We start from the raw sequence: 26,342 nt of genomic DNA on the forward strand, positions 1-26,342 counted from the left end.
AAAAAATTGACACGCAGTCTTTTTCATTTTTAGTCCCACCATTTGGATAAGTCTTTTTTTCAGGAGGTACGATTAGCCTTAGATTGTTTGCAAATGGCGTCCTCAAATGTAGAATATTATCAAAAACAAAAAGAATTACAAGACTTTGTGTGTGAACAGTGAGTTAAATTTGCTTATTTCTATATTTTTGATATTATGTTTATTTTTACGTATTTTTAAGAAATTATTGTTAATAAAGGGTCGATAAAAATGAATTAGACGCAAAAAATGATGCATGGACAGGAATGAGCTTGACCAAGTCGGCAAGTGTTTTTTAACACAATGGTTTTTAGACATATAAACTTGACCAAGTCGGCAAGTGTTTTTTAACGCAATGGTTTTTAGACGTAGAAACTTGACCTAGTCGGTAAGTGATTTTAAACACATCGGTTTTTAGATTAAGACATAGAACATTTTTGATTCAGCATAATTATAACACACAAACATAAGCTCTCATGAACTTTTCACTGAATTACTCCAGCAACGCTAGAGGTTGTCTGGCAAGCTATTTTCTGACTTGGTGGGATCCTAACCTGTACTGGCTGTAGCATCTGACATGTTGAAAGCCACCGCAAATGTTAATTAGCTGAACATGTGTTTTAAAACACTTCGTCTTTCATTTACATACAAGAAGTTTAACCTACCGGAAATCAAACAATAAAAATCCTAAATATTTGTTAAATACCTAGAAAACATTTGTAATGAAAACAGTTGTCAAAATGACCAGCAGTTTTGAATTAGGTCACTTATTTTACAAAATGAAATATATTTTTGACAAAATGAACTTAAAGTTGGTAAAGGCAATTTGTTGGTTAATTTGATATGTTCGTTTCGCAAATTTTAAAATCCGTAATTTTATCAACCAGAATTACACACTCAAAAAGCTAAAAACCAAATGTGAAGTTCATTTTAACTGCTTTTATGAAGGATTTCCAGGATTGCTGGATTTTCTCATCAGGTAGGTCATTGTTTTTCTTTAGTTTAGTCACTTTCTCCCGTGTAATAGTGAAGGAACTGTATAAAACGTTTTAAATGGAAAATAGTTTACTACAATTCTGCCGATTTCAAGGAACGGCGGAACGAGCGTTATGCAATATGGCGCACGGAAGTAAGAGGTTGGGGTATGGAGGAATGGAATTCCAACCTCTTAAGTTGTAGGAGTATTCACTGAATATAAATAACTATTACCAAATAGATGACTTTCGCAAGTTCTTCAATTATATCATGGTCAACTGGAGTCAGCAGTAATTTGGTCCAAAACGAAAATGGACCATTACAAAATCAGACTAGAAAAAATTAAAATGTGTGTGTGTGTGCCTGTTTTAATGAGTATATATCTCACAAATAGTACTCCAGCATGAACAAGGTAAATTAAGCAATAAAGAGTGAAAGTTACAATTAACAGGGTAGATATTCCAGGGATAAAAGCACTTGTTCAAGACATTAAAACATATTTTAGAATAAAAATATCCCCAAGAAAAAAAAAGAAAAGTATTTCTTTCAAACAACTTACAGAAGTTAATTAGTTATTTGAAGAAAATACAGTGTGTAATTCATGAAAACTGATTTGTTCAATGTGTCATAGTTTTCCTTTCCTCTTTCATTTACCCTGGACTTGACTTTTTATGAGTAACTGCAGGTGTTCAAGCTTAGAAAAGCAGAGGATGCTTACCCTACCGGTCCACCTGATCCATGGTCCAAGTTTTTAGTGGAGTGCAAGATGCTTATTTACTTTTGTTACTTTGCATGTAACATTTAGGTTACATGTATTTTATGTTCTTTGTTGTTTGTGTCTGTATTCCATGTCTAGTCTTTGTCCCTGGATTACATTCTTTTGATTTCTGCTAGAATCTTGGTTCCCTTGATTACTCTTTTTTAATATACAATGAATTGATTAAATTGGTTAACAATTTGAGTTTTAACCCAAAGTCAAATGAGATAAGTTATTAGAGCCACATATTGATACAGAATAGCCAGATACATGTTTGTATGTTAAATTTACACTACACCATAAAAAAGATCAATATACAGCTCATAAAAACTTGTGAAGCCCTAAATATTGGCTGAACAGCATTTCTAAGAAGAAAAATACTATGTAAAACTCTATTACCAAGATAAAAAAAAACTTAAGATAAATGTTCTGTGGCACCACACAGGTAGTGTAATATAAAGTCCCTGCATCACAGTAGTTGAAAATAAAAAAATATGTAACTAGAAAATCATTTTGTTTTTTAATTTCAAAGCAAGTAAATAAGAATACTATAATAATTGCAATTTTAGTAAAAAAAAAATCCTTGTTCAAACTAATAATTAGTGAGCAAGCATAAAATATAAATCTATAGGTCCGATTCCGCTACATGTATTGTCCGATTTTGTGTTGCCTGACTTTGTTATGGTCCGTTTTTGTTATGGTCTGATTCATCATGCATTTGGGTCAGACTTGTGACATTGCAATGGATGACAAGGGAACTTGATTCGATTACTGTCAGGAATTTTTAAATGATACATATACAAATGTATTATAGAAGCATTTCTGATATTTTAATGTTCGGAGATGTATTTCCACATTAGTTACTATTGCTGTTCTTGTAGCCTATGAATCTGACATCCTTTCTTTATCTAGTATTTAACGATTTAACCGTAAACCAGTTTCCACTAGATTTGCATAAATGGCGAATGTGAAAGTCATTTATTTAAATAACATATGCATAACACATGTATGGGGTAAGTGCCGAACAGTGAAACATGGTCCTTGCTTGCTTTAATTTATCTTGGACTTATGCAGTATTAATATTAGACAAGTGAAACCTGAAAAATAAATTCATACCACCTTTCATTTTATCAGCCCTGTTATATTATTCCAATATTCCAATTTGTATAAATTATCTTAATACATTTATATGTTGTGAGTTGTCATATTTTCTATGGGCCAAATTGTCCACTTTGTAAGGAAATGTCTGACATTTTTTGGGCTGAATTGTCCAGCATTGATAAGCTGATAACATCATTTTCATAAAACATTTTGGCACTGTTTTTTGACAATCACTACATGTATCTTGGAAAAAGCTATGATTTGATTTGTATTTAATCTTCGAAGCTAGCAAATGTTTTCCAAGACTGATGTGGTACTCTCAGTTGCATTTACTGAATACAAAAAAAAGAGTTGCCATGATGCTGTTTTTAAGCTCCTGAATGAAGGTGCAAACCAAATATTGATGCCTTTTCTTGCCATAAGTATAGTGGACCCAGTTGATAATACAACCTTGGGAGCACATAATATATTGTCAAAGGCAGGCAAGTGGTCGTGTATGTTTGCGAGCGATTTGTGAGACCTTAGTTTTCAGCTGAGTGTTGGCTATGTCTGATTGTGGTATTTCTTTGCTAAATCGATGCTAAATTCTAGCTAAGTTGTAAATTTTCATAGTTTATTACATATGGCTGATAATATCCAGTTTCCTCGTGTATCGATAAAATTTACATAAACATATATCAACTTGTGTAAACTTATTAATTAAATAAGATGGATGCTGGCTTTCCATAACAATATTTCACCAGATAAATGTACTGGTTGATATTTCCCCAAAATGTGTCATGAGCTGTATGTTGATTAAAATAGCTATGCTTTATATAGCGGTCTATAGAAAGTCAATGTGGTGGGATATCGTTCCTTGAGTAATATATGCGTTATTTCATTAAGTTAGAAATTAAGTGAAAATAGCATCTTTCCTACTGCTCTCCGTATAATTGTACTTTATTTCGTTGAATAATTTCATACAGAGTTAAAAATAAAACTCTGTAATTTCTTTTAGCTTTTCCCTATCAATAAATATTCAAATTCAGTATCATAATGCATCATACCTAGGTTTTTACTTTATATCCTTGCGAAGACTTCAGTTCATGAAACGCTTGAAACGATATGACGCCATGAGTGCACCTGAGCTGTATTTATAGGGCCCAATATTCTCATACGCTGACTCACGATACCTTTTGGGACATATAACTTCATAAATACACAATAAATCCTGGCTCATGATATACTAGAAGATTCAGAATAAAATTCTGAATTAAATGATTCCCTTAACGCACCATACTTTAATGATTTAACTAAAAATAGCTTTTGGATGACGTCATGTCAAAAACGAAAGTATTTAAAGTATGGAGTCATACGCAATGAAAAAGTTCATGAATAGTTCCTTTATAGTACAATAGAGATAACTTATTACAAAAAAATAATTGTAAAACTGATCATGAATGACCATAATAATCTTTTCTAAATACTTAGGCAGTATTTAAATACTCTAAATTACGAGATATTTTGCAACTTGAACAACATCTGCAATGGCCGCCAAATATGAAAACAAACATTTTCCATGGAATGAAATTTGGAGATTTCGTATCTGCTTCTTAAAATTAGCAGTTATTAAGGAATTTGCAAAGTACTGCAATGATATTTGAATGATAAATTATGCCAGAAGGGCTGATAAATACCTTTTAAGGTAAAAATTCATTAAAAAATAGAAATGTACTATCAGCTGACAGTACCACTATCAATATGACATTCTTGCTAGAGATATTGTGGCTTTAATATTTTAGCTTTCCTATGGAAGATTGAGATAAAGCGTCACATGCTAATAACTTTCATGCCAGATCTCAAGTTCCAGCAGTGCTTTCCCTAAAACTATGTAGGCTGACAATAATTTTGGAGTATAATATGAAATCAAAATGAAAAGATGTAACCATGCTTAGAGGCTACACCAATATATCAATATATTGCATACAAAGATGTTCAGATATTTTCTTCAGGTCAGTCATTTGTGGCTTATATGGTAGACAATAAGATCAGTAAAAAGTGACCAAGCTAGAATATGGTATTAGATACATATTTTAAAAAACTGTTCTAAAGATGATACTGATCTTACTGTTTTATGCTTGTAATTGACCTGATTCTTTGTTGATGCAGTAGCTACAGCAGGCAAGTTTGTTTATGATAGAAACTACATGTACATGCAAATGTACATGGAGTTTTACAAGCTGTAAAAGTGTCATCAAGGAGGCTTTAGAAGGGTAACAGTCAATCAAAATATGTGAAAAGAGTATACATGTATTTTTATAATGTATGCTAATTAGGTTGTAATATTCCTTTAATAAATAATTGGATGTACACATATACATGTACATGTACATGTATATATACTTCAAATATTTCTGAAGCTTGAGTTCTGTTGTAGTGTTCATATTTGCCCCAACTGTTCAAGGTCTGGCATCTGTGATGGTATTACAACCACAGATGCCTGACATTGAACAGTTTGGTCAAGAATGAACAGTATGTGAATCTTATAAAACATTTCATTATACATATGATGAAGAGTAATGATTTATATTTTTGAATGTGTGCAAATGTATTTACTAGGGAACAAAGAAGAAAACATTTGGAACAGCAATTACAAGTTTACTGTAGATCTGACGAAAGACTGTAAGTTATATTTCATTGATTAAAAAAATAAAATTCAGACAAGTTGATTTATTGTCTTTAGTTAATTTTTGCAATTTATGTAATTGTCTTTTTCTTAATTTTCTGTCAAATAATTTTTGTTGTTGCATGTATGAACTTTCTTTTTTGTGTAGTTACTAAAAGCATAGTGCTATAAGCTTAGTTACTATACTTAAACTTTTTTCTGTTGGTTCATAATATTTTGATGTAGTTCCATTTCATTTTTTTTTTTTTGCATCACATGAATGTAATTTGTGTTTTAAACAGGTAAATTTTGTCTTCAGTCATAGAGTTAATAGAATGCCTGAAGCAAGTTATATAAAATCCAAAGAGACAACAAACAAGTAATGGGAAAGAGTGCACCAGATTTCACTCTGCTTAATTTATTCATTATACAAAAATCTTTTAATTGACGCACTTCAATGATTTTTAAATTTTCAATACCCACTCCTGTATTGATGGTTTATACCAGTCTCTGCCAAGAAAGAATACTTTCAACTTCTGGTCTGAAAATAACTTCCTTAGTGAACATAAATTTCAATTTTCTTCCAGCCTGAATCAGTATATACTTGTTCTAGTACTACACTTATAATTTAATTTGATTGTTTATTTCTCAACTGGCCACGATAGGTTATTTTCCGTAAACGAACTTGGTTCTGGGATATCAATAATGTCTATTAGTATGCAGTCTCCAATTCAAATACTGGTAATTTAAAACTAAATAAGGCTTTGATGTAAGGGACAAATCTTGATTTTGACTTTAATTAATTAGAAATTAAATTGTATGGATTGTTTTTAATTTTTGACGAAGTGATGCTCAAATGAAGTGTAAAGTGCCTCAAAGTTGGTCATTTCCACTAACCTGGTCAAAAATAAAAAAACAATACTTACACATCTCAAGTACAGTGTTTGTGGCTAAAGGCAGAGACTGGTATATTCGAAAGAGGAAAAACACTTTTTGTTTATAATTATTTATCACAGCTGAACTAATGTGCCACAATTCTGCTTATATCTATTTATAATGGACATTGATAAATTATCTATCAGGTAAACATGAAAAGAAATAGCACAGGTTTTATTCATTTGTGTGCGTGTGTGTGTGTGATTATATGCATAACCACAACTTTGGTTTTTGGATCAAGTCAGTTCAGGCTAGCAACTTATTTATTATGAAGCAAATACTATAATTTATATTTAATTTAATGAGACAGTATAATTTTACTGATAAATTTATGAATTTTAAAATCATTGTTAAAATTTAATTTTCAAAAGTTTTTCATTAAATTAATCAGAATGGTTAAATGATTTTTTTTCTATAATATACCTGGTATAACAATGTAGGATATTTAATTCAACTTCTTGAAGTTTAAGATTAAAGCTTTTAGATAACTAATGAGTACATGTATTAATGAATTTTAGGGCAAAATTACGGGCATCCAGGTTGCAAAGCTACTGGAGAAAAATATGTGAAGATCAAAGGAGAAGCCAACAAAGAAACGAACAAATCTTAAGAGAGTTTGAGAGGATTGATACTCATTTGAGTAGTTTATCATCAAGGACTGAAAGATTAAGACTTTTAAAGGTTACAATTTTATAGAATTTAGTTCTATTGTTAAGGTTGGAAGCCTGATAAATTAAATTTTGTTTTTGCCATAAAAAATTTATGTCTCCCTTCATTCCAAAGTTAAAAGGGTATAACTCCACAAAATTCAGTGGATCATGAATTTCTGGTAAAATGCACAACTAGCTGTCGTGTCCTAACAAAATTTCATGAAATTTGATGATGTAGTTTCTGAGGAGTTGCACTTAAAAAAGTGTGAACAGACAGACAGATGGACATGGCAAATTCAATTTGCCTCTCCACCAAAGTGGAGGAGATGAAATTATTTAAAAATGACTTTTTTGGTTTTCAAAGACTCAGTTTTAATTAACCTTGTCCAGATAGTTGAAAAAATTGCTAAAAGAAATTTAGAAATGCACTTCCTGTACTGATTAACTTGTCTTTAATTATATTCAAACCAAACAATTTTTTGAAAATTTTTTATGAATGTTTTCTCTTAGAATATGGCAACCAGAAAAATAAAATCAAAGTCAAATCTCAAAAAAATATTTTTCCAGCAACAATATGAAGATTATATAGAAAGAACTTACCCACAATGGCATCAACAAGTGCTTCAGATGAAACATAGAAGAGACGAGCCTAAACAGGTAACCTTACCAAATTATTCTTTTCAATGGTCTCAGCCAACATGACCCAGGGATATCTTTCATGATTCAGACTCCTTACAAAGTCACATTTTGAAATCATTTACAAAAAACTTGGGTTAAGTTGGCAGAGACACTTAAAAATTTAATTTTTTTTTGAAATTCAGAAATTTTGCTAATTTGGGACATCATATTTTCAATCATTGACAGAAGATATGCTTATAACTGTGGTAGAACATGCTTAATCTTTCATTTAACATTCTAAACAGTGGAAAAAAACTTCTCAATATCAAATTTCAAATTTCCAGTCATGCAGGAGGCCAAGTATGGGCCTATCATTTCTTATCCCTTAACATAATTGATTACTCACTTGGATTCCCATGAACAATTCCACCTACGGATTACTCAAGACAGACTAACCAAATTTTGCGTTTTGCTCTTAAAAAGGCAACCAGTTTATTTCAGATAATTTTAATAAGCTCAGTGAATTGATTATTTAGAAGAAAATAAGTTGTTAAGTACCATTCTGTGTAAGAATCAGACAACATGTGGCCATCTTTTTTCTCAGTTTGGTCTTTTTTGCCTCAAATATATTCATACATCTAGAAATCAGCTGAAAAGTTATTGAATTTATCCTGTAGCATCTGTGATGTAGATTTTTTACTGCTCATACAGGAAAAGAATAGGGGAAAATATTTTGCCATTTTGCCTATTTCTTATACAGGGAAGTACTTAAAGTTTTGTTAAGAATTGTGATTGAAATTTGCATGACCAGAGTAATTGATCAAAAGCAATACCACTTGAGAAAGATAGTAAAAATGAAGAAAGGAATTTGTGTCCTATGAACTTACTATTTTTAATTTCAGACCCAAGGAAGATCAAATGTTCAACAGTTTTCTCAGTACACACCACAAAACCAACCACAGTCTGTTGCAGAACAGATGGTGACAGTGGCCTCTAGTCAATTTGTCTCTCAGCCTGACCAGTCCAGCCATGGTGCGCTAGCTGTATATGCCAGCCCAACCCAACCAACTCAGCCGAGTCATGTGACATCCACACCAGCTTATCACAAACAACAACAACCCCCTTCTGTATCAGTTACACCTATACATAGAGATCCAAGGGATGCCCAGGTAAGACAGGGGTTCAAATTAGCATTGGTCCAAGGTCTACGACCCTTCTGATGCAAGACAATTTAAGTTTCATTCCCTGTAAGATTGGTTGTTGGGGTTTAACACCTGAGTAGCAATATTTCAGCTATATTCAGGCAATCATTCTCTGTAAGAATCAAGCAGTAGGTGAAACCCACCATTTTGAAAGTTTGATTTGACATTTTGCACCATCAGAAATAATGGTAAATGTAAGATTTTTCATATCATTTTGCTAAACGGGGTTATAATTTGATTTTAATGCGCTGAATATATACAGTTCAAGAACAGATAAATCTGTCAAAAACCTCAATTTTACAATATTTGGTTGAAAAATTTCTGGGCAAAACCAGTGATGCAGAGATCAAATAATGGTCTGCATTAAGTACAGATGATGATTTCAGCAATTGTCATAGAATAAAAAAATAATACAATTGAGTTTTGGAGGTCCAACTTTGAGACATTTGAACTGTTTGGTAAGTTGTATTAATTACAAAGGATGTGCCTGCAAATTTAGTATTTACAAGCTGTGGTGAAAAAATGCTTTTCATAAAAGGATTTTTGATAAAATATGAATAAGATACTTAGAAATAAAACACAACAATGACAGTGATGTAAATAGTACATGTGTTCTAGCTTCAAATCAAAAAACTTCACCCATTGAATTTATGACATTCTCCCATACATGATATGCTACAGTGTATTTCAATGATAAGTGTACAAATAAGATTAAGGAAAGTAAAAAATAGACTTTCATGCATTTATTAGAAGAAAATGTATTGTACCTAGTGTAGAAAATTGTGATGTTTTTAAATAATTCAATAGAAAATGGCTCTTGTATAGATTTAATTGATTAGTCATTTTCTGTATATCTGTTGTGTGTTATCTCCCCTGTGTAAATTAATATTTTTTGTTTTAGCCATATTGGTTGGAAAATGTTTCAATGATTTTAAAAATAGTTTTGCAAAAATGATTTATGGGCTTTTATTATCAAAATTTAATATATTTTATTTGCTAGTAGAAAATTTTGCATTTAGTAAGTATCTAAGAGACTTTATAAATATTTTTTCTTGATTATTTAAGTAGTACATATTTCCACCTTGTTTGTAGTGTCCTTTATTTCAAGTTCTATTTTTCCTTTGCTGGCATGCCATGTGCAAGTCAGTTTATTTAAAGGTTAGATGTGTAATTGGAAATTCTCAAGGTTTTCTGAATATGAAGGGTATTAGTTTTTTGTGGACTTTGATACTGACAATATCATGTAGAACATCTCTAACTCGCGCTCAAACACTCATCAAGATTTTCCACATGATATTGTCAGTATCAAAATGAAATGTAATTGCTATTGTGTTAATCAGTAATCCGATTTTTGCATTTTTATTTATTTTAACATACATTTATTTTTTTAAATTACTTTTCTCGCCTGAAAAAATCTAATAAAAAATAATTATATTTATTGACAAGATCAAGACTGCGCCCCTATTGGATTCTTGCACTCTTTTTGCATGTCAGTAATGTTTGTTTTACCTGATATTTTTGTGATACAACCAGTGTTTAAGATACAAAAAATATCAGGCAGAAACATCAAAGAAAAATAGGACAAATTGGCAATAAATGAACTCCTAGATTTACAGTAATTTATGACATAACGTTAAATATACTCTATCTGGCTCATACCACTACATTTCCTACAGTATCTTTTTTTCTTGGGTACAGAAAACTACCAAAATTTGACAGTTAAAAACAATTTGTTTGAAAAATGTTTTTAAGTATCAGTCTTTGTAAAAATCAGACAGGAGGCGATTCATGCAAGTCAAAATCCCATCAAAGTCACTTTTTTTTCTTTCTCAGAAACCGTTATGGATCACATAACCTGTCCTGTTTTGTTTGGGGGTTGTGATTTTGAGATAAAATTTATATAGATTGTACATGAAATTAGCACTTTGCAAGAGTTATTGTTCTTGATTTGGTGCTATTTGGTCAAAAGTACAGATCTAAATACAGGAAGGACTATTGTCACATAAGAACATAGCATATGTAGACCAAAAAAGCATCATCTGATCCATGGGTTTTTCAACACCATGAATTACCTTACCATAGGCAGTGTCTGAATTTTATATGGACTGGTACTTAATTGTTTTTTACTCCCTTGTTTGAGTTTGCTCCTTGTTCGTTCTGTCATTTGACATGTTATTCACTAAATCAAATATACTTGGAGGGCTTTTAGATTTGAAAGAATTTTTGTGTTGAAGAGAAGATTTTTTTCTTACAATTTTCATTGCAGAATTTCTCATGTGAATATCTAGTTATACAAGTACTGTGATATATGTCAGGTGGGTGGTCAACAATCAGGCAGGAATTATTTTTGTCACACTTTTCTCAGCAGCTACTAATTACAGGCTTTTGATATTTGATATTTAGCATCAGGTACAAGTCCTATATTGTGGGATCCGATGTCAGGCCTGTGGGACATCTACTTCCTGTTTAACGAAATTTGCCCATTTCTCTCTTTGACCCATTTTTCTTTCAGAGACATCAGACTAAAAAAGCTGAAAGGGAATGGGCATTTTCAAACAGATGTTTTTAAAAGTTGTGTACAATATAGACTACCACTTTGTTAGGTGTTACACCTACATCTATGTGAACAGATCATTTGTAAAGAGTACTTTTTTATTTGTCTAGATAACTCAAGAGTCAGCAGTTTATGCTAACTTTACCTCTGTATCAAGATCTAATACTATGCCTCAGTATTCTGCACCACATGACCAACAACCTGTTCAGGAGCAGTTCATCACTCCTCAGAAAGAACCACCTAGGTCACAACATAGTTTCCCTAGTCAGAGCAGTGGCTTAGGATACAAGGTACCGGCAGAGAAGGAATCTGATGCACAGCTTAAAGTAAGTGACCTACAAGCTGATATCAGTTTCAGCTCTGATTTACCGTCTGAGGCTATGAGACCTATCACTGTGACTGTAGAGAAATCAGGGCTCATTGTTAATCAGCAACACAGAGAAGAATCACCAGGTAATTAGGGGTACCTAGCCAAAAAAATGCTGCACATGATATCATATTTTGCTCAAGTCATATGTTAATCGTATGAAAATTAACCTATGATAGTGATATGATTCTTATATGTAAATATTTGCTTGCTAATATATGACTATCATATGTTTGGGGAAAAACCATATGATTAACATGTGATAATCCTATGATAATCATATGTAATTTGGAACATATGTTAATCATATCATGCTCAATTCTAATGGATAAACATATGTTGCACATCATATAATTTTCATGTGTGACACTTTTTGCTTTGTTGAAATGAGAAATTGTGTCTAACTGGTCAATCGGACAGGCTCTGTTTGACTGACTTGCCCGTTATGAATTTCACAGGCCAGGGGGAGAGTGATTATTGTGACCCCTGGATAAACCTTAGTCTACCTAAATTTGTTCATGCTCTATGGCTTTTAGTTTAGGTGTTCATGATTTGGTTAAATATTTTTTACTAGATTTTTCTCAATATTATGAGTTACATGAGACATTTTTGGATCCTCTCTTATTGGATTGCTGATATGTTGTACCCAAAAATTATTTGCTTAAAAATTTTGAAACTGTTATAGATATTGTATCCAAGTCAAATTCTGGTCCAATGGAACCCAACTCTGCTGATGAGGCTGATGAAGATGAGATCAGTGATTTTGATGGAGATAGCATTCCTATTGATGGTCGTCAGGCTCCAGCTCCTGTCCGTCAACCTGTTCATCAGGATGACATTTCATCTTCTGATGAATCCGGTGTTCCCGCCCCACAAGCTCATGCTGTACTTAAAGTACCTACTGCTGGCGAAAGGTTAGAAGTATTATATAATAGTATGGGGGTAAACTTCACATTCTATGGTTTATTGGGTGGATGGGGAACAGGGATGGGACACAAGGATAATGGGGTCAACAAATTTTGATTGCCACTGGAAATAGGGAGAGGTGGGTAGGGTCGGGCAATTTAGCCTCCTGTGGCGGAGCCCTAGGTTCCTACTCCGGGAGAATACCACAGTAGGGTTCTTTAATGTGTGAGGAACGTGGCATCTTTCCCAACACAGTGCACCACTATGGTTTACGGTCAAGTTTTCCGTATTATAGCCTGACAACCCCAGCATGTAACACGCTAGGGGTATGCCATTCCACCACCTGAGGGACACAACCCAGTTGCTCTGTGGGCAGAGCGCCCTAGCCCCCGGCTAGGGTTCTGAGCACTATTTAGTTGCCTTTTATGACAAGCTTAGCGCTGCTGGAGGCCTATTCCTTTGACACCCAGACCTGCACTATTGATTTAGATAAAAATAAAAGTTTCATGTTGAAGAATTTAAAAATATGTACTTTTAAGTTCTTATAAAGGAAAATGCAATTGGGAAAGGGTATTTTTTCTATGGTAGATTGTGTAAGTTGTAAATAAGAGGTTTTTACCATACAGGAGCTGTATTTAGCATAAAATTTTTTTTGTCAGTTTTGGTCATGGGATTCTTTATAATGTGATAATAATTTTAGGGAAATTAATCATTTTATTTGATTTTCATACTGAAAATTTTTAATTTATTACAATAATTCTTCAGCAGTAAATTGATTGGTTTTGTACAGTGAAATCTGTCCAACCAAACCCTTAATAATCTAAAAACCTGTCTTTACCAGGCACTTTTTAAGTCCCTTTATATCAATTTAAAATTTTTTAACTTTGGTAGATGGAACACCTGCCTAAACCATACACATGATAAGTCTAAAAAAGGTTTGATTCAAACAGGTTTTATTGTATTATATCTGACAGTAGAAAGTGTCTACCTTTTAGGTATTTTGGTTTGCAGTGGACATAGAAGTATTTCTCTGATGCATAAGAAAAGTCCTATCAGTTGAAACTCTTCCATCATTTTAATTTTTTAAACTATTGTATGTTTACAGTCGATCGCCATTACCAGATTCGGAACTGACAGTTGAAGGTGTAATACATCTAATGCAGTATGTAGAGAGTGTTATGCCAGAAGCTTTGTCACTGGAAGGTTTCTATAGGTCTGTTCACCCACATCAAGATCCACATGAGAAGATAGAAATTATAAGGTAAAAGAGTTCATTTTACTTCAGATTGTTTTCTGATGTTGGGATGCTTTAGTATTCAGCTGTTTTCACAGTATCTTTAGATGTATGTTTTGCATGAATTAAATAAATGAAAAAAATCTGAAGCATAGAACTTGGTAGTCTAGTTACTGGTTCTCTGCCAAGAATCATGTGGCATAAAATAGATAGACAGATGGATGGCTCATTGTCTAAGTGGGGTGACATGCCTACATTCAGGCTGTTGTTTCTATGAGCTAGTGCATTGAAAATTTAATTAAGCATGTTGAACTTAGTAAAAGCAGGGTCTGTTCAATGATCAAAAGTTCCTGTCGTGAAATCATGAAATATCTGCTGTAAGAAGTACTATCAATCTTAGGAATAGAATCATTTATAATACTGCTGACTAATTATCAAAACACATGTTTGTTGTAAATTATTAAACTGATTTTGTTGTTTTACTTTTATATATTAAAATCTCTAGGTAATGCATGTAATGTTTTTTAACTTTAAACATTATTCTGCTATCGATATTTTATCTTACTTTAGAGTGAAAGTTTGGTGTAAAATAGAATCATGTCATTTGATCAAATTATTTTGTTGTGAAATGTGTGAAATATTTGAAAATAAACTTTCAAAATGAAAACCAAAACTAGAACTGCATTTCATGTTTTTATCCTTAGAAAGAATAATTGCATAAACAAGCATTTGTATTATATTATGAGTTAATGTAAGTGTACTAATTTTTGCGAATTCTCTCAAGTGATCACTATATTGGCAGGAAACAATTTTTCGTGAGTTAAAAATTTTACTAGCATTATGAAGTGACAAAAACTTATTCTGCAGGTACTAGTTTTCACAGTTTTCTGTCCACCACGAAAATAACGAAATAAGTATGTTTACAGTAAACAGTAAACAGGATTTTGTTCTCGTTTATAGCAAGGCCAATAGGGGAGAACCACTGGCAGATGCAGATGCAGAAATTGTTACTATGGTGATATTGGAACATTTGACGTTGGTGATACGAGGACTATCAGCTGGTTGTTTACTACCAGATGCCATTTTGGCCAGCAGTCATTCCATTACTGAAGTTCAGATAGGGTATGTTTTAAGGAGGTAGACCTAGGGTATGGGACACAACTCATAAAAATCATTGGAACATTTGTATTCAGCATTTTACATCAATATCATGTAAGCATCAAAGTAACCTGAACTGATTTCATTTGGTTTCAAATGAAAGCTTGACAGGCTATGGTAAAATTGAATATGATACAAACATATCACTGACTTCATGAGTTATGTCCCTTACCCTAGGTCTACCTCCTTAAACTAAAATTTTCATGTCAACCACCAAATTCAATGATATATTTACAGAATGTTATAATTATATGCTTTTGTTTTAAACATATTTCATTCAATAAGATGAATTGGATTGGATAGTATGCTTAAAGCGTATATATATCCTCTCCATACAATGCAATATACAATTAGTGAACATGCAATTAAGGAATACATATACATATAAAGAAGGATAACTCTACTACATTTTTTAGAAAGAAGACATCAAGCCATATAGAAATATGACTTTTTGTATTCTTATCAAAGATATTTTCTGGAATCGATTTTGAAAATATTAAAATTTTTAAAAAATTGCAAATAAGTTATTATTGAGAAGTCTGAATATCATATTTATCTCAGTTGGCCAGATCATACCAAATATACTTTATTATTGTACTTCTTTACAAAAAAATATAATGTGTGTATGAATAGTGTTATAAATACTGTGGCAAGACACTAAAGTTGTAAGTAGTCCAATGGTAGTGATTTGCTAAAATTGTGAAATTTCAAATTGAAAAATAAAAAAAAAATGTTTAAAGCATTGGTCAAAATTTGCACGATCAGAATCGAGGAAAAAAGACAAGATTTTCCATATCATGTTGGTGCATAGAGATATAATTTCATTGAAATGCAGTGCAAATGAACATTTCAAGGGCAGATAACTCTGTCAAAAACCTCATTTTTCTAACATTTTATGGAAAAATTTCTGAGCAAAGCCAGTGATGCAGAGATCAAATAATGATCTTTTCAAATAGAGAAAGTAACCTTGAGTGAAATTTCATTGTCAGATCGGTGGGGTTTTGACTTGCATTTTTCTGATTTTTCCCATTTTGCCTGATTCTTACAAATACTTACTCTTAATGATTTAGTGTCTATTAGAAAAAAGATTTATTTGGTGACACACACTAAAACCTAATGTAGAAAGATTAATAATTTAAATTTTAATTTGATTTCAGTCGAGTTCTATCTATAGAAGCCAAACCTTTATGGGACTGTCTTTTCAACCATTTCCTAACCTTGATCAAGTACAAAGTAATGACAGCCAAGGAGGTATCAGCTGTGTTTGTACCATGTCTGGTGATTGATGATTCAGATTATTATGAAAAGGTAAGTCTTTTTATCTGGTCTATCTGACCATAGTTCAGGCTAAATGAAAAATGTTTAAGTATGCATAATGAAAAGAACATTACTTAGGTTAATATTACCATTAATTTCTTTAGACCAACTTATTTTTGCATATGCTTAGGATGAATAAAATCAGTTATGAGATTTTCATTCCCTCCCACCCCTAAAATATTGACAAAAGTTTTTAAAAATTGGAGTGGGAATTTCAAAATTCAGGATTTTTTTTATGTCAGTTTCTAGTATTGAGATACTCAAACAAGTAAATATTTCATTTCTTGGTGCCTAAACAATGTTTCTTGAAACTCTGAAACTGATGTAGCTATGGATTTAGAACATATCTATACTTCAAATAGCTAAAATTAGGCTAGCAAATATCTGGTAAGAAATAAAAAATAAAATCCTTCCACATTTCATATAATTTGGGTGAAGGTTGGATGAGAATCTACCATTTAAGTTTACTTGATCTTATTTTCACAATTTTATTTTACTGTAATTTATAGTAATTGAGATTTCAAACTTTAAATTAATTTAGGCATATTATGAAAAATTAATCTTAATAGATTTTTTTTGTACCCTGCTACATGAAGTGGCGAGGTGACACTCTCTGAAAAGTTGCATGTCCATCTGCCCTTTCCTTAATGGTTTCCAGCTAATGATTTGATGACAGATCAGTGATTTTTAAAAACTTTGCGCAGTTGTTTAGTACCATAAAATACAAGTCAAGTTTAATTTTACGCAAAATACAAAGTATAATTTTCGAGTGAAGTATTTTGAACATTTTGCCATCCCCCTTTTTTCACCATTACATGGCAGGATATCACTTAATGTTCAGTTAATGCCCTATTTTTCCGACGGATTGGTATAGTTTTGCTTTTTACCCATTGACCTTAAATACACTCTTATTTATATATAGTGGTCTGGGGCACTGGACTTCGTGCAGGCGGTGTTGCCATAGATGTCACAGCGGTACAAGTTCAAGTCCTGCGGATGGAACGACAAAAAATTTGCATCGCAAATTTGACAGTTCTAACATCGTTGGGCATTTATCAGACCTTTCTATACGTTTACATATCTTCCCTGTATCAATTTGATCTGATGGAGCAGTGTAGCGAATAGAGTTGTCACATTCTGAGACGTTTTTATAATATTGATTTGTTATGACATGCATCATTAATTTGATCCTCTATCCTACATAATAACACCTAAATGAACTGTCCCTTACTACCATACATCGTGTACTAAGTCACACCCCTAGATTAATCCTACGAGGAGGAATGACATAGCCAGAGAAAGCTGTATTTTTATTTAGCCTAGCTGGCCGAGTGGTCTGGGGCCCTGGACTTGGTGCAGGTGGTGTTGCCATAGATGTCACAGTGGTACGAGTTTGAGTCCTGCGGAGGGAATGACCAAAAATTTGCATCGCAAATTTGACAGTTCTAACATCGTTGGGAATTTTTCAGATCTTTTTATATATATTAATATATATAGATATAAATATAAACGTACCGGTATATAAATATACAAATATAAGTATAAGAAACACATTAGAATCTAAAATAATACCAAAATACATGTACCATGTTTGGTTATGTTTTTCCATAATAGTATTGTGTAGTTATTTGACCTCTTCACAACCAATAGTTCCTTTTGTAGGCATATGAACTGTTATTTAACCTACTGGAGAAGAAATCTGAGCAGTTAATGACCCAACCAACACCAAGGGAAAGTGCAGAAAGTTTAAAGAGCAGTCTAGGGGGAGGTAACTACATTTCCTGAAAATTTCTTGCGGATGTATTTTTTTTTTTTGTAAAATTGTCTAGACATTTTCATTGCATTTACAAATTTACAAAGAAAAACAGTTTATGCACCAACATAATTTTGTATAACATTGTATCTATCAAAGGTGGAATCATCTTATTAATTTAATTAAAAATAAACTGATGAAAAACTACATTAAGAATGGACATGAAAATAGAGTGATAAAATGGAAAAATGATGAAGTTGATTTCTCAATTATTACAAAATTTAAAGTCTTTTTAAACATATTTTTGTAGCTAGATTGAAAGGAATATATTACCACCAAACTCAATGTAAATAAAAGTACACACGTTGGTTTTGAGGATTTTATATTTATTTTCCAATTTTTTATTTGGTAAAATTTTATTTACTCTGGAACATAGATTTTTTAGTACATTGTAGCAATGGTTTCAAAAGTTCTTTTAACTTTGTAATACTGTGAAGGTACTTTAATTCATGGATACCAATTTTCGTGGATCAGGGAAGAAACACAAGCTTGTGGATTCTTGAATTTGTGGATTTGAAGTTTTCAGTATACACACATCAGTGGGAATCTACTGTTCATTGGGAACCAAATTTCGTGGTTTGACTTTCCCATGAAAAGCACAAAAATTGGTACCCCACGAACAATAGTACTTTCACAGTAAGGTTTTATTCAATATTGAAACTTTTAACCCTGAAATTAATATATTTGTTACTTCTGAGCTCTACTCTGATGAGTATTATTTTCATAGTACAATGCTGAAAAAAAAGATAAAGCTATATAAAAAGTAAAGCTGGTTGAAATGTTGATTAGTTTCAGCAGAAATTGAAGTTGATGAATTTGGTAATTTAAAAGGTAAAACGAGATATAATGCATATGAATTTTCTCTGCTGTGTGCAAGGGTAGAATTTCTGAACAAACAGCTGATATATTTACATAGCAAAACTTTTCACAGATGCTACAAAAATATTTACTACAAACTGATTTTTAGCACCTTTTGTTTAAACTTTTTATTTCTTTTCACACACTGGTCTTTTTTTGTATTGGTTGTTTTAAGCATTGGTGAAGAGTTGAGATTATTTTTTTAATTTATAAGCATGGTTACATTTTAATTGCTGTTTATATTTCATATGTTAATGTGGGTTCAATTTCAATCATTCAATTCATTATACCATTTTTGTGCTGACAAAAGTCATGATAACTACATGCAGTTGATTGATGGATCTATATAAATGTGTTTTGTATGGAAGTGGTTTTGTGTGGCAATCTTATGCAGGATTGAAATCATGCAATTTTAACAAGAGATGCATGCTAAACTTGATAATTTATCACTATTTTTGCAACAATACATTATATAGTATGTTACTTCGTGATGTGCATTTGTCATGATGAGAGCAAAGAGTCAAAAGATTGATAAAAACAATTATTCTCCAGTCTATTAATTATACAAATTAAATGTCAAAAAAATTCTCTACTTATGGGTTAGAATAAGAAGATTTCTGTACTATAAGAATTTGAAAAGTGGCAAATAGAAAATCCATGGAACAAACTTTATGATAATTGATGAATGTGTTACATATGACACTACAACTACTTGCTGCCTGTGTCATAGTTTTGTTCTTATATAAACATGACTTTTTTTTTATCACATGATCAAAACTTTGTCATGAATGGACAAGAAGTGGATTTTATTGATGGTGAGGTGCATGTGCACACATACCAAAGACTATTCCAGAAATTTTGAATGGGGGTTCCAATCAACTTCCACGCTATTATTTGCTAACTTTTGTCCATATCATGCACAAAATATTATAAAAATTTCAACAAAGGAGTGGAGTTTGAACCCTTGAATCCACCTCTGCATACTTATAAATGCTGTTACCAACAATTACCCAACATGTCAATAAAAATAATCACATTGCTTTCTACATTGTCTTATATCTTATTATTTCTGCAATAAAACAATGACTAAAAATCATTATGCATGTGCCTTTTACTGCATGTCCACTATAATATTCTGTATCTAGATTTACCATTGTAAATACATTCACACTTCACATAAACAAATTATTTATTTATGTATAATTTATGTTTATCAATGTTATTTTGTAGAATAAAAGTGTTTTTTTATTTATGAACATGTGTTCAAAAATAAAACTGTAATCAAGAAATCAATTGTTTCTCTAAAGTTGTTCTTTCTATAGCAGTATCCTATTCATATTTGTTATTGACTAAAAATTTATGTTGTATTTGACAGTTCCACCACTGAAGTTTGGTAGTTTGGTCGACAGTAAACAACATAGTGACGATGAGGATACTACCATGATAACACCAAGTGTCCCTACCGATGCACCTAAAATTCCATTAAATGGTATGCATGTCTAAGATGGTAGCAAATGGAAAATGGTTGGTTTAAGGAGGTAGACCTAGAGTAAGGGACATAACTCTTGAAATCAGTGATATGTTTGTATCATATTCAATATCACCAAAACCTTTCAAGCTTTTCTCTGAAACAGAATGAAATCAGTCCAAGTCACTTTGATGCTTACATGAGATTGATGTGAAATAATGAATACAAACATTCCAATGATTTCTAAGAGTTGTGTTCCTTACCCTAGGTCTACCTCCTTAAGCAAGTTGTAGTTCAACTGTTGTCCCTCACCCTTCATGAAAATTGGTTTCTAGGGCAAAACTTTTGTACATTATGGATTCTAATGAAGTTTATACAATATTTGGCTCTTTAAGTGTAAAGAAAACACATCTTGATTTTGGGTCATTAAGTCAAAGGTCAAGTTCACAGTATTATATGAATTACAATTTTTCAGCTGAAAATTGGTTTTCCATGCTTATTTTCTGTAAGTCTCTGTAGATAACAATGAAACTTATAGGTGAATATTTTTGAGATAAGGAGGACACCATTGGGTCAGAAGGTCAAATGTCAAAGTCACACACACTTTATGAAAAACATTTGGATTGCAAGACAGAAAACATGGAGCACTGTGTCAATTAGGGAGTTAGAACAAACAAGTATACATACAGAATATATTGTTAATTTTATTTACTGCTTAAGCAGAGCAGTTAAATAAACTACTTTTGATAACATCAGAATTATTGAACCATCAGTTTCTATGGACAATAATGTTGAGTCTTATGCCACCTGATGGGAATATTCAATATAATTCAGTAATAGAAAGCTATGAAGTGCATAACTTGAATTTTTTTTCTTATGCTCTAATAAAAATATTTTTACCTAGTCAAAGATAAAGTATGGAGATGAAGACAAATTATTGTAGTGTTGAACTTGTATTTTAAATTTTGGAAAACTTTCCCTGCATATGTTTGGGTCATATTCCATTGAAATAATAAAATGTATTGTCAGGTGGTGCTGCTAAATATAGTAAGGTCATCACAGATTTGTGTGCTTTTTCTAATAGATTCATTCTCTTTTCTATTTCTAAGTGATTAATTGTTATCATTGACCATATAATGTCAGTAAAGTAATTTATTTTGAAGCATGTATTGTTTATATAAGGGTGTTATGTCTAATGATGATCTCACAGCAAATTTATTTTCCTAATACAAAAAAAAAAATAAATCTGTGTTATGTTAAACTCTTTTGAAATACATGTAATGCTTTTTGAAGATTTTAAGTTGTATTAATAAAATAAGAATCTTGTTTTAAGGGTTGGTATGATTTTAAGTACCACTCTGTGTAAGAATCAGGCAATGGGTGGCACATCATATTTCTCAATTCGGTATTATTTGCCACAAACATATTCAATTCATCTAGAAAATAACTGAAAAGCTATTTAAATTTATCCTGAAGCATCTGTGACGTAGATATTTTTTGACTGCTTATATAAGGAAAAAGTGCTGGAAAATTTTCCCGCCATTTTCCATAGTGCATTTCAACTAAATTTGACCTATCAATATCTTAAAAAGGCAAATTTTACGAACACTTTATTGCTTATTTCTGGAGGTCATCTGGTAGAAATATTTGGTTTTTTTTCCTTCATGTGCCACACCTTATACACATTTTGCCTGATTCTAAGATGGAGAAGTACTTAACTGTTCTTTAATACTGTATATATGCAATCATTTATTCATATCTACACTTAAAACATGGAGTTTAATTGCATGTCACCTTCATGCATGATCAGGTTAGTTTGGTATCATTTCACAGATTTTAATTCTGTATTCCTCACTGATGGACATGATGATTTACACTACTGATTTAACAACACTCATATATTTAATCTCAAGCCGAAAACTTCTCCTTGTACTTAGTTATACAGTAAAATAAATTTCTGCTAAGTTATCTTTATGGTAAACGTATCATAATATACTCTCTATATCTTTATAAACTGACTTATCTTTGAAGGTACATGCATAACTTGTAATGATTAAATTACTCTGGCATATGCAGATATTTTTCTTCAATGGGTTTAAAGTGTTGTGTGAAGTGCGTATTGAATGCTTAAATTCTTCGTTTATTATACCCCACCCAGAAGTGGGGGTATACTGATTTACCCATGTCTGTCTATCCATGTTGGTACCCCATGAACAGTAGCACTTTCACAGTAAGGTTTTATTCAATATTGAAACTTTTAACCCTGAAATTAATATATTTGTTACTTCTGAGCTCTACTCTGATGAGTATTATTTTCATAGTACAATGCTGAAAAAAAAGATAAAGCTATATAAAAAGTAAAGCTGGTTGAAATGTTGATTAGTTTCAGTAGAAATTGAAGAAGATGAATTTGGTAATTTAAAAGGTAAAACGAGATATAATTTATATGAATTTTCTCTGCTGTGTGCAAGGGTAGAATTTCTGAACAAACAGCTGATATATTTGTCAAATCTTGGGCGACAACAATTTCCTGTATAATGACTTAGTTCCTATTTTGACTACATAGTAAAGTTGGGTGTGGGGGTATCACTAGTGGGCATTTCCTGTTATAAATATTTAACTCAATTGTAAACAGTTCATACTGGTAAAAAAACTTCAATCAAGTATTACAGTTGTGAGATAACACTAAGGGGCGGATACAGGAATTGAAGAATAGGTGGGAGCGTCAGCTGACCACAGAGGGAGTGCAATGTCACACTTCAGTGATTTTCTTTCAGTAAACCAATTTTTTTCCGAAAAATGGGAGGACAGGTGCCTAGAGGGCTGGGCCTAGATCCACCTTTGTTACTAATCATGTACAGATACTGTTACACTTTGGTCAACCATTATAAACTGCCTCATTACTTTGTAGAAACGGCAGCATATCGTAATTTACTGTCTGGCACTATGAGTGGACAGAGGATACCCAGTCACCATGACAATGAGGAAGATGATACTGATGATGATGTGGAGAAACAGTATGCCTCTACGCTATCTCCCAGAACACCAAGGGACTTAGCTTCCAGGTACCATCACAATTGTCTTGTTTTTAAGTACCAATCCATATAAATTTCAGACACTCCCAATGATAAAGTGACTCATGGTGCAGAAAGTTTTGATGAACAAGCAGAGATTTTTAGTCTATATATGTCGTATTTTCATGTAACTACATCCTTTTCTGTATACAGATCTGTATTTGGGAAAAAAACGAACGGTTATCTCCCACATAAATCATCAAAAACAAGAAAGTGGTAACTCATGCAAAGTGGCATTTCATACCAGTCTTATTATTTTTATCCCTAAAGTGCATCAATGAAATTACAAACTGTGACAGGTTATGTGGACTTTTAACATTTCTGAATTAGAAATAAAGGTGACTTGGGTAGGTTTTTCACATGTACATGTATGAATCACACACTCTCTGATATTTATAAAGACTGCTTCATAATAATGAAGAAGATAAGATTTTTATTCCAATATTTTTTTTGCTTTATGCTTAACACACTACTATTAAGTCAGAAATTATTGTGATTTAAGTATTTTACAATAAAGATTATATAAGAAAAAATCCTATATTTTATACCACATAAAGTTTGTAAGCTTAAGCAAACAATAAAATTATATATTTTATAACACATTAGTATGTAAGCTAGGCAGTGCATTTGACATATTATTCAAATGACGAATTCAAGAAAATGATTAAAAAAAATATGAAAAAATGCTGGGAATGCGTAGCATTGCATGGTTTAGTTACATAAGTTCCTTCGGTACTGATCAAATTTAAGGGGAAATACTTGTTAAATGCAAGCTGAAATTCAACTTTGCTGGTAGAAATTGTGTCCAATTGCTAAAATTTGCAAGTGGAATTCTATATGTCTATAGATAAAGTACAGAAATAACCCAAAAAACTTTAATTTAGCGAATGTAAAGTTTCAGTTTTTGCTAAATTTAGCTAGTGGAAAATATTCTGAAATTCAATCCCTGTTTGGTAAAGAACTTGTAAGTTGTTTTTAGGAAATTAGGTAAGTATAGTTTCATATTTCAGCTTATAAGTACCAAGGAAAGTACTTCAATAGCAGAATAATTGTAATAACACAAGTGTCCCACTGATAGACAAAATTCTATGCAATAATGAAAAGAAATAGTCATAAGATGGATAGTCCTTATTACCAATGACAATATCAAGGCAAAAATGGTGAAGTTGGAAATAGCCACTTTCATCCTAACTCAGTAAAGACAAGGTCAAAATATCATATGACATTGGGGTAAATTTGGTAAAATCAGTACTTGTAGTCATAAGAATACAGACAATGTATTGAGGATGTTATTAAAATCCATTGTCTATAATCTTTTTGTCAGAAACAAAAAATATCCCAATAAAAATAACATTAAATAGTTGAAGTGTTATTGTGCTGTAAGAGTTGTTATGGGAACTCACAGGGATTGAATTTCTAAATTTTTTCCACTGGCTAAATTTAGCAAGTACTGAAAATTTACACTCGCTAAATTTAAGTTTTTTGGGCCATTTCTGGACTTTACCCATATTACATACAGAATTCCACTAGCAAATTTTAGTGGAAAAAGTTTCTACTAGCAAAATTGAATTTCAACTTGCATTTAGCAAGTATTTCCCCTTAAATTTGATCACTGACTTAGATTCTAGCAGATCTACACAGCCAAATGTGCCACATATGATTATCATATAATAATCATGCGATAATCATATGTATACCGAAACATATGATTATCGTATGGTGCTTGATTTATATGATAATCATATGATGCAAACCATATGATTCTTATGTGTTGCACATATGCCAAATTTAGCAACTATAGATGTTGGGTTTTTTATGTGTGCGTGTGTGCGTTTTTTTTTTTTGTTTTTTGTTTTTTTTGTAAGCATAGAAGGTCAATCTCATAGACAGAATTCCATTACTATTTATTGGGAGATAAAAATCACATTTATTTCTGACTGTATTGTATATCACTTTTCTTAGAAGTGAAGAAGTTAGCAAATAATGTTTTATACTTAAATCTGAAGATTTTATGTGCTTTAAGTAAAGTTTTAGAAGTGCTTTTGTTTATAATGTGATTCATCTTGAACTTTCTACATTTATACTAATCTTTTTTATGGATTGACTGTTATCAGGTATACATCATTCTTTTCCTCTCGTCTAACCCGGTCTTCACTTTTTATGAACAACTCAGTTGGTGTTTCTAGAAAAACAGAGGACGCTTACCCTACCAGCGCACCTGGTCCATGCTCCCAGTTTTTAATGGAGTCCGAGTTGCTCATTTGCTTTTGTTACTTTGTATGTATGATTTTAGTTACTCTATGTTCTTTGTTGTGTGTGTCTGTGTTCCATGTCTGGTCTTTGTCCCTGGATTACATTCTTTTGATTACCATTATAACCTTGGTTCCCTTGATTACTCTCTCTTTCCACTAAACATTGATTTTTTGTAAAAATCAGAGCACACTGTTTTATCTCTACTGAGTTAAAAAAATAACACGTTTTTTCTCCCACATGTATCATTGCTTTTAGCTTATTAAGTACCATTCTATGTAAGAATCAGGCAATGGGTGGCACATTCTATTTCTCAATTTGGTCTTTTTTGCCTCAAATATATTCAATACATCTAACAAACGACTGAAAAGGTATTTAAATTTATCCTGAAGCATATGTGATGTAGATATTTTTTACTGTTTATATAAGGAAAAAGTGCCGG

General features: G+C 31.9%; 1 protein-coding gene across 9 annotated transcripts in view; it reads left to right on the forward strand.

Annotated features, from left to right (window-relative positions):
• Positions 1-48: 48 nt before the first annotated feature.
• The window catches only part of LOC148626039 (centrosomal protein kizuna-like), a 32,979-nt gene continuing 6,685 nt past the window's right edge, over positions 49-26,342 (forward strand). For 2 of the 9 annotated variants that reach the window (XM_088569637.1, XM_088569643.1), the window contains exons 1-15: positions 49-158; positions 5,450-5,512; positions 5,815-5,874; positions 6,950-7,112; positions 7,649-7,738; positions 8,602-8,868; positions 11,566-11,908; positions 12,508-12,736; positions 13,834-13,989; positions 14,923-15,084; positions 16,278-16,428; positions 18,100-18,205; positions 19,040-19,081; positions 20,484-20,597; positions 23,488-23,641. In XM_088569637.1, coding sequence (XP_088425763.1) covers positions 94-158; positions 5,450-5,512; positions 5,815-5,874; positions 6,950-7,112; positions 7,649-7,738; positions 8,602-8,868; positions 11,566-11,908; positions 12,508-12,736; positions 13,834-13,989; positions 14,923-15,084; positions 16,278-16,428; positions 18,100-18,205; positions 19,040-19,081; positions 20,484-20,597; positions 23,488-23,641 — 2,165 coding nt within the window. In that variant the 5' untranslated portion in view covers positions 49-93. Of the gene's footprint in view, positions 159-5,449; positions 5,513-5,797; positions 5,875-6,949; positions 7,113-7,648; positions 7,739-8,601; positions 8,869-11,565; positions 11,909-12,507; positions 12,737-13,833; positions 13,990-14,922; positions 15,085-16,277; positions 16,429-18,099; positions 18,206-18,500; positions 18,537-19,039; positions 19,082-20,483; positions 20,598-21,605; positions 21,704-23,487; positions 23,642-26,342 lie in introns of those variants that run through there. The other 7 variants (XM_088569638.1, XM_088569645.1, XM_088569644.1 and 4 more) reach the window with 7 other exon arrangements.

The sequence above is a fragment of the Perna viridis genome, chromosome 2, assembly GCF_037379345.1.
Source record: "Perna viridis isolate PV_CMFRI_1.1 ecotype Kerala chromosome 2, ASM3737934v1, whole genome shotgun sequence".
Taxonomy (NCBI): Eukaryota; Metazoa; Mollusca; class Bivalvia; order Mytilida; family Mytilidae; genus Perna; species Perna viridis.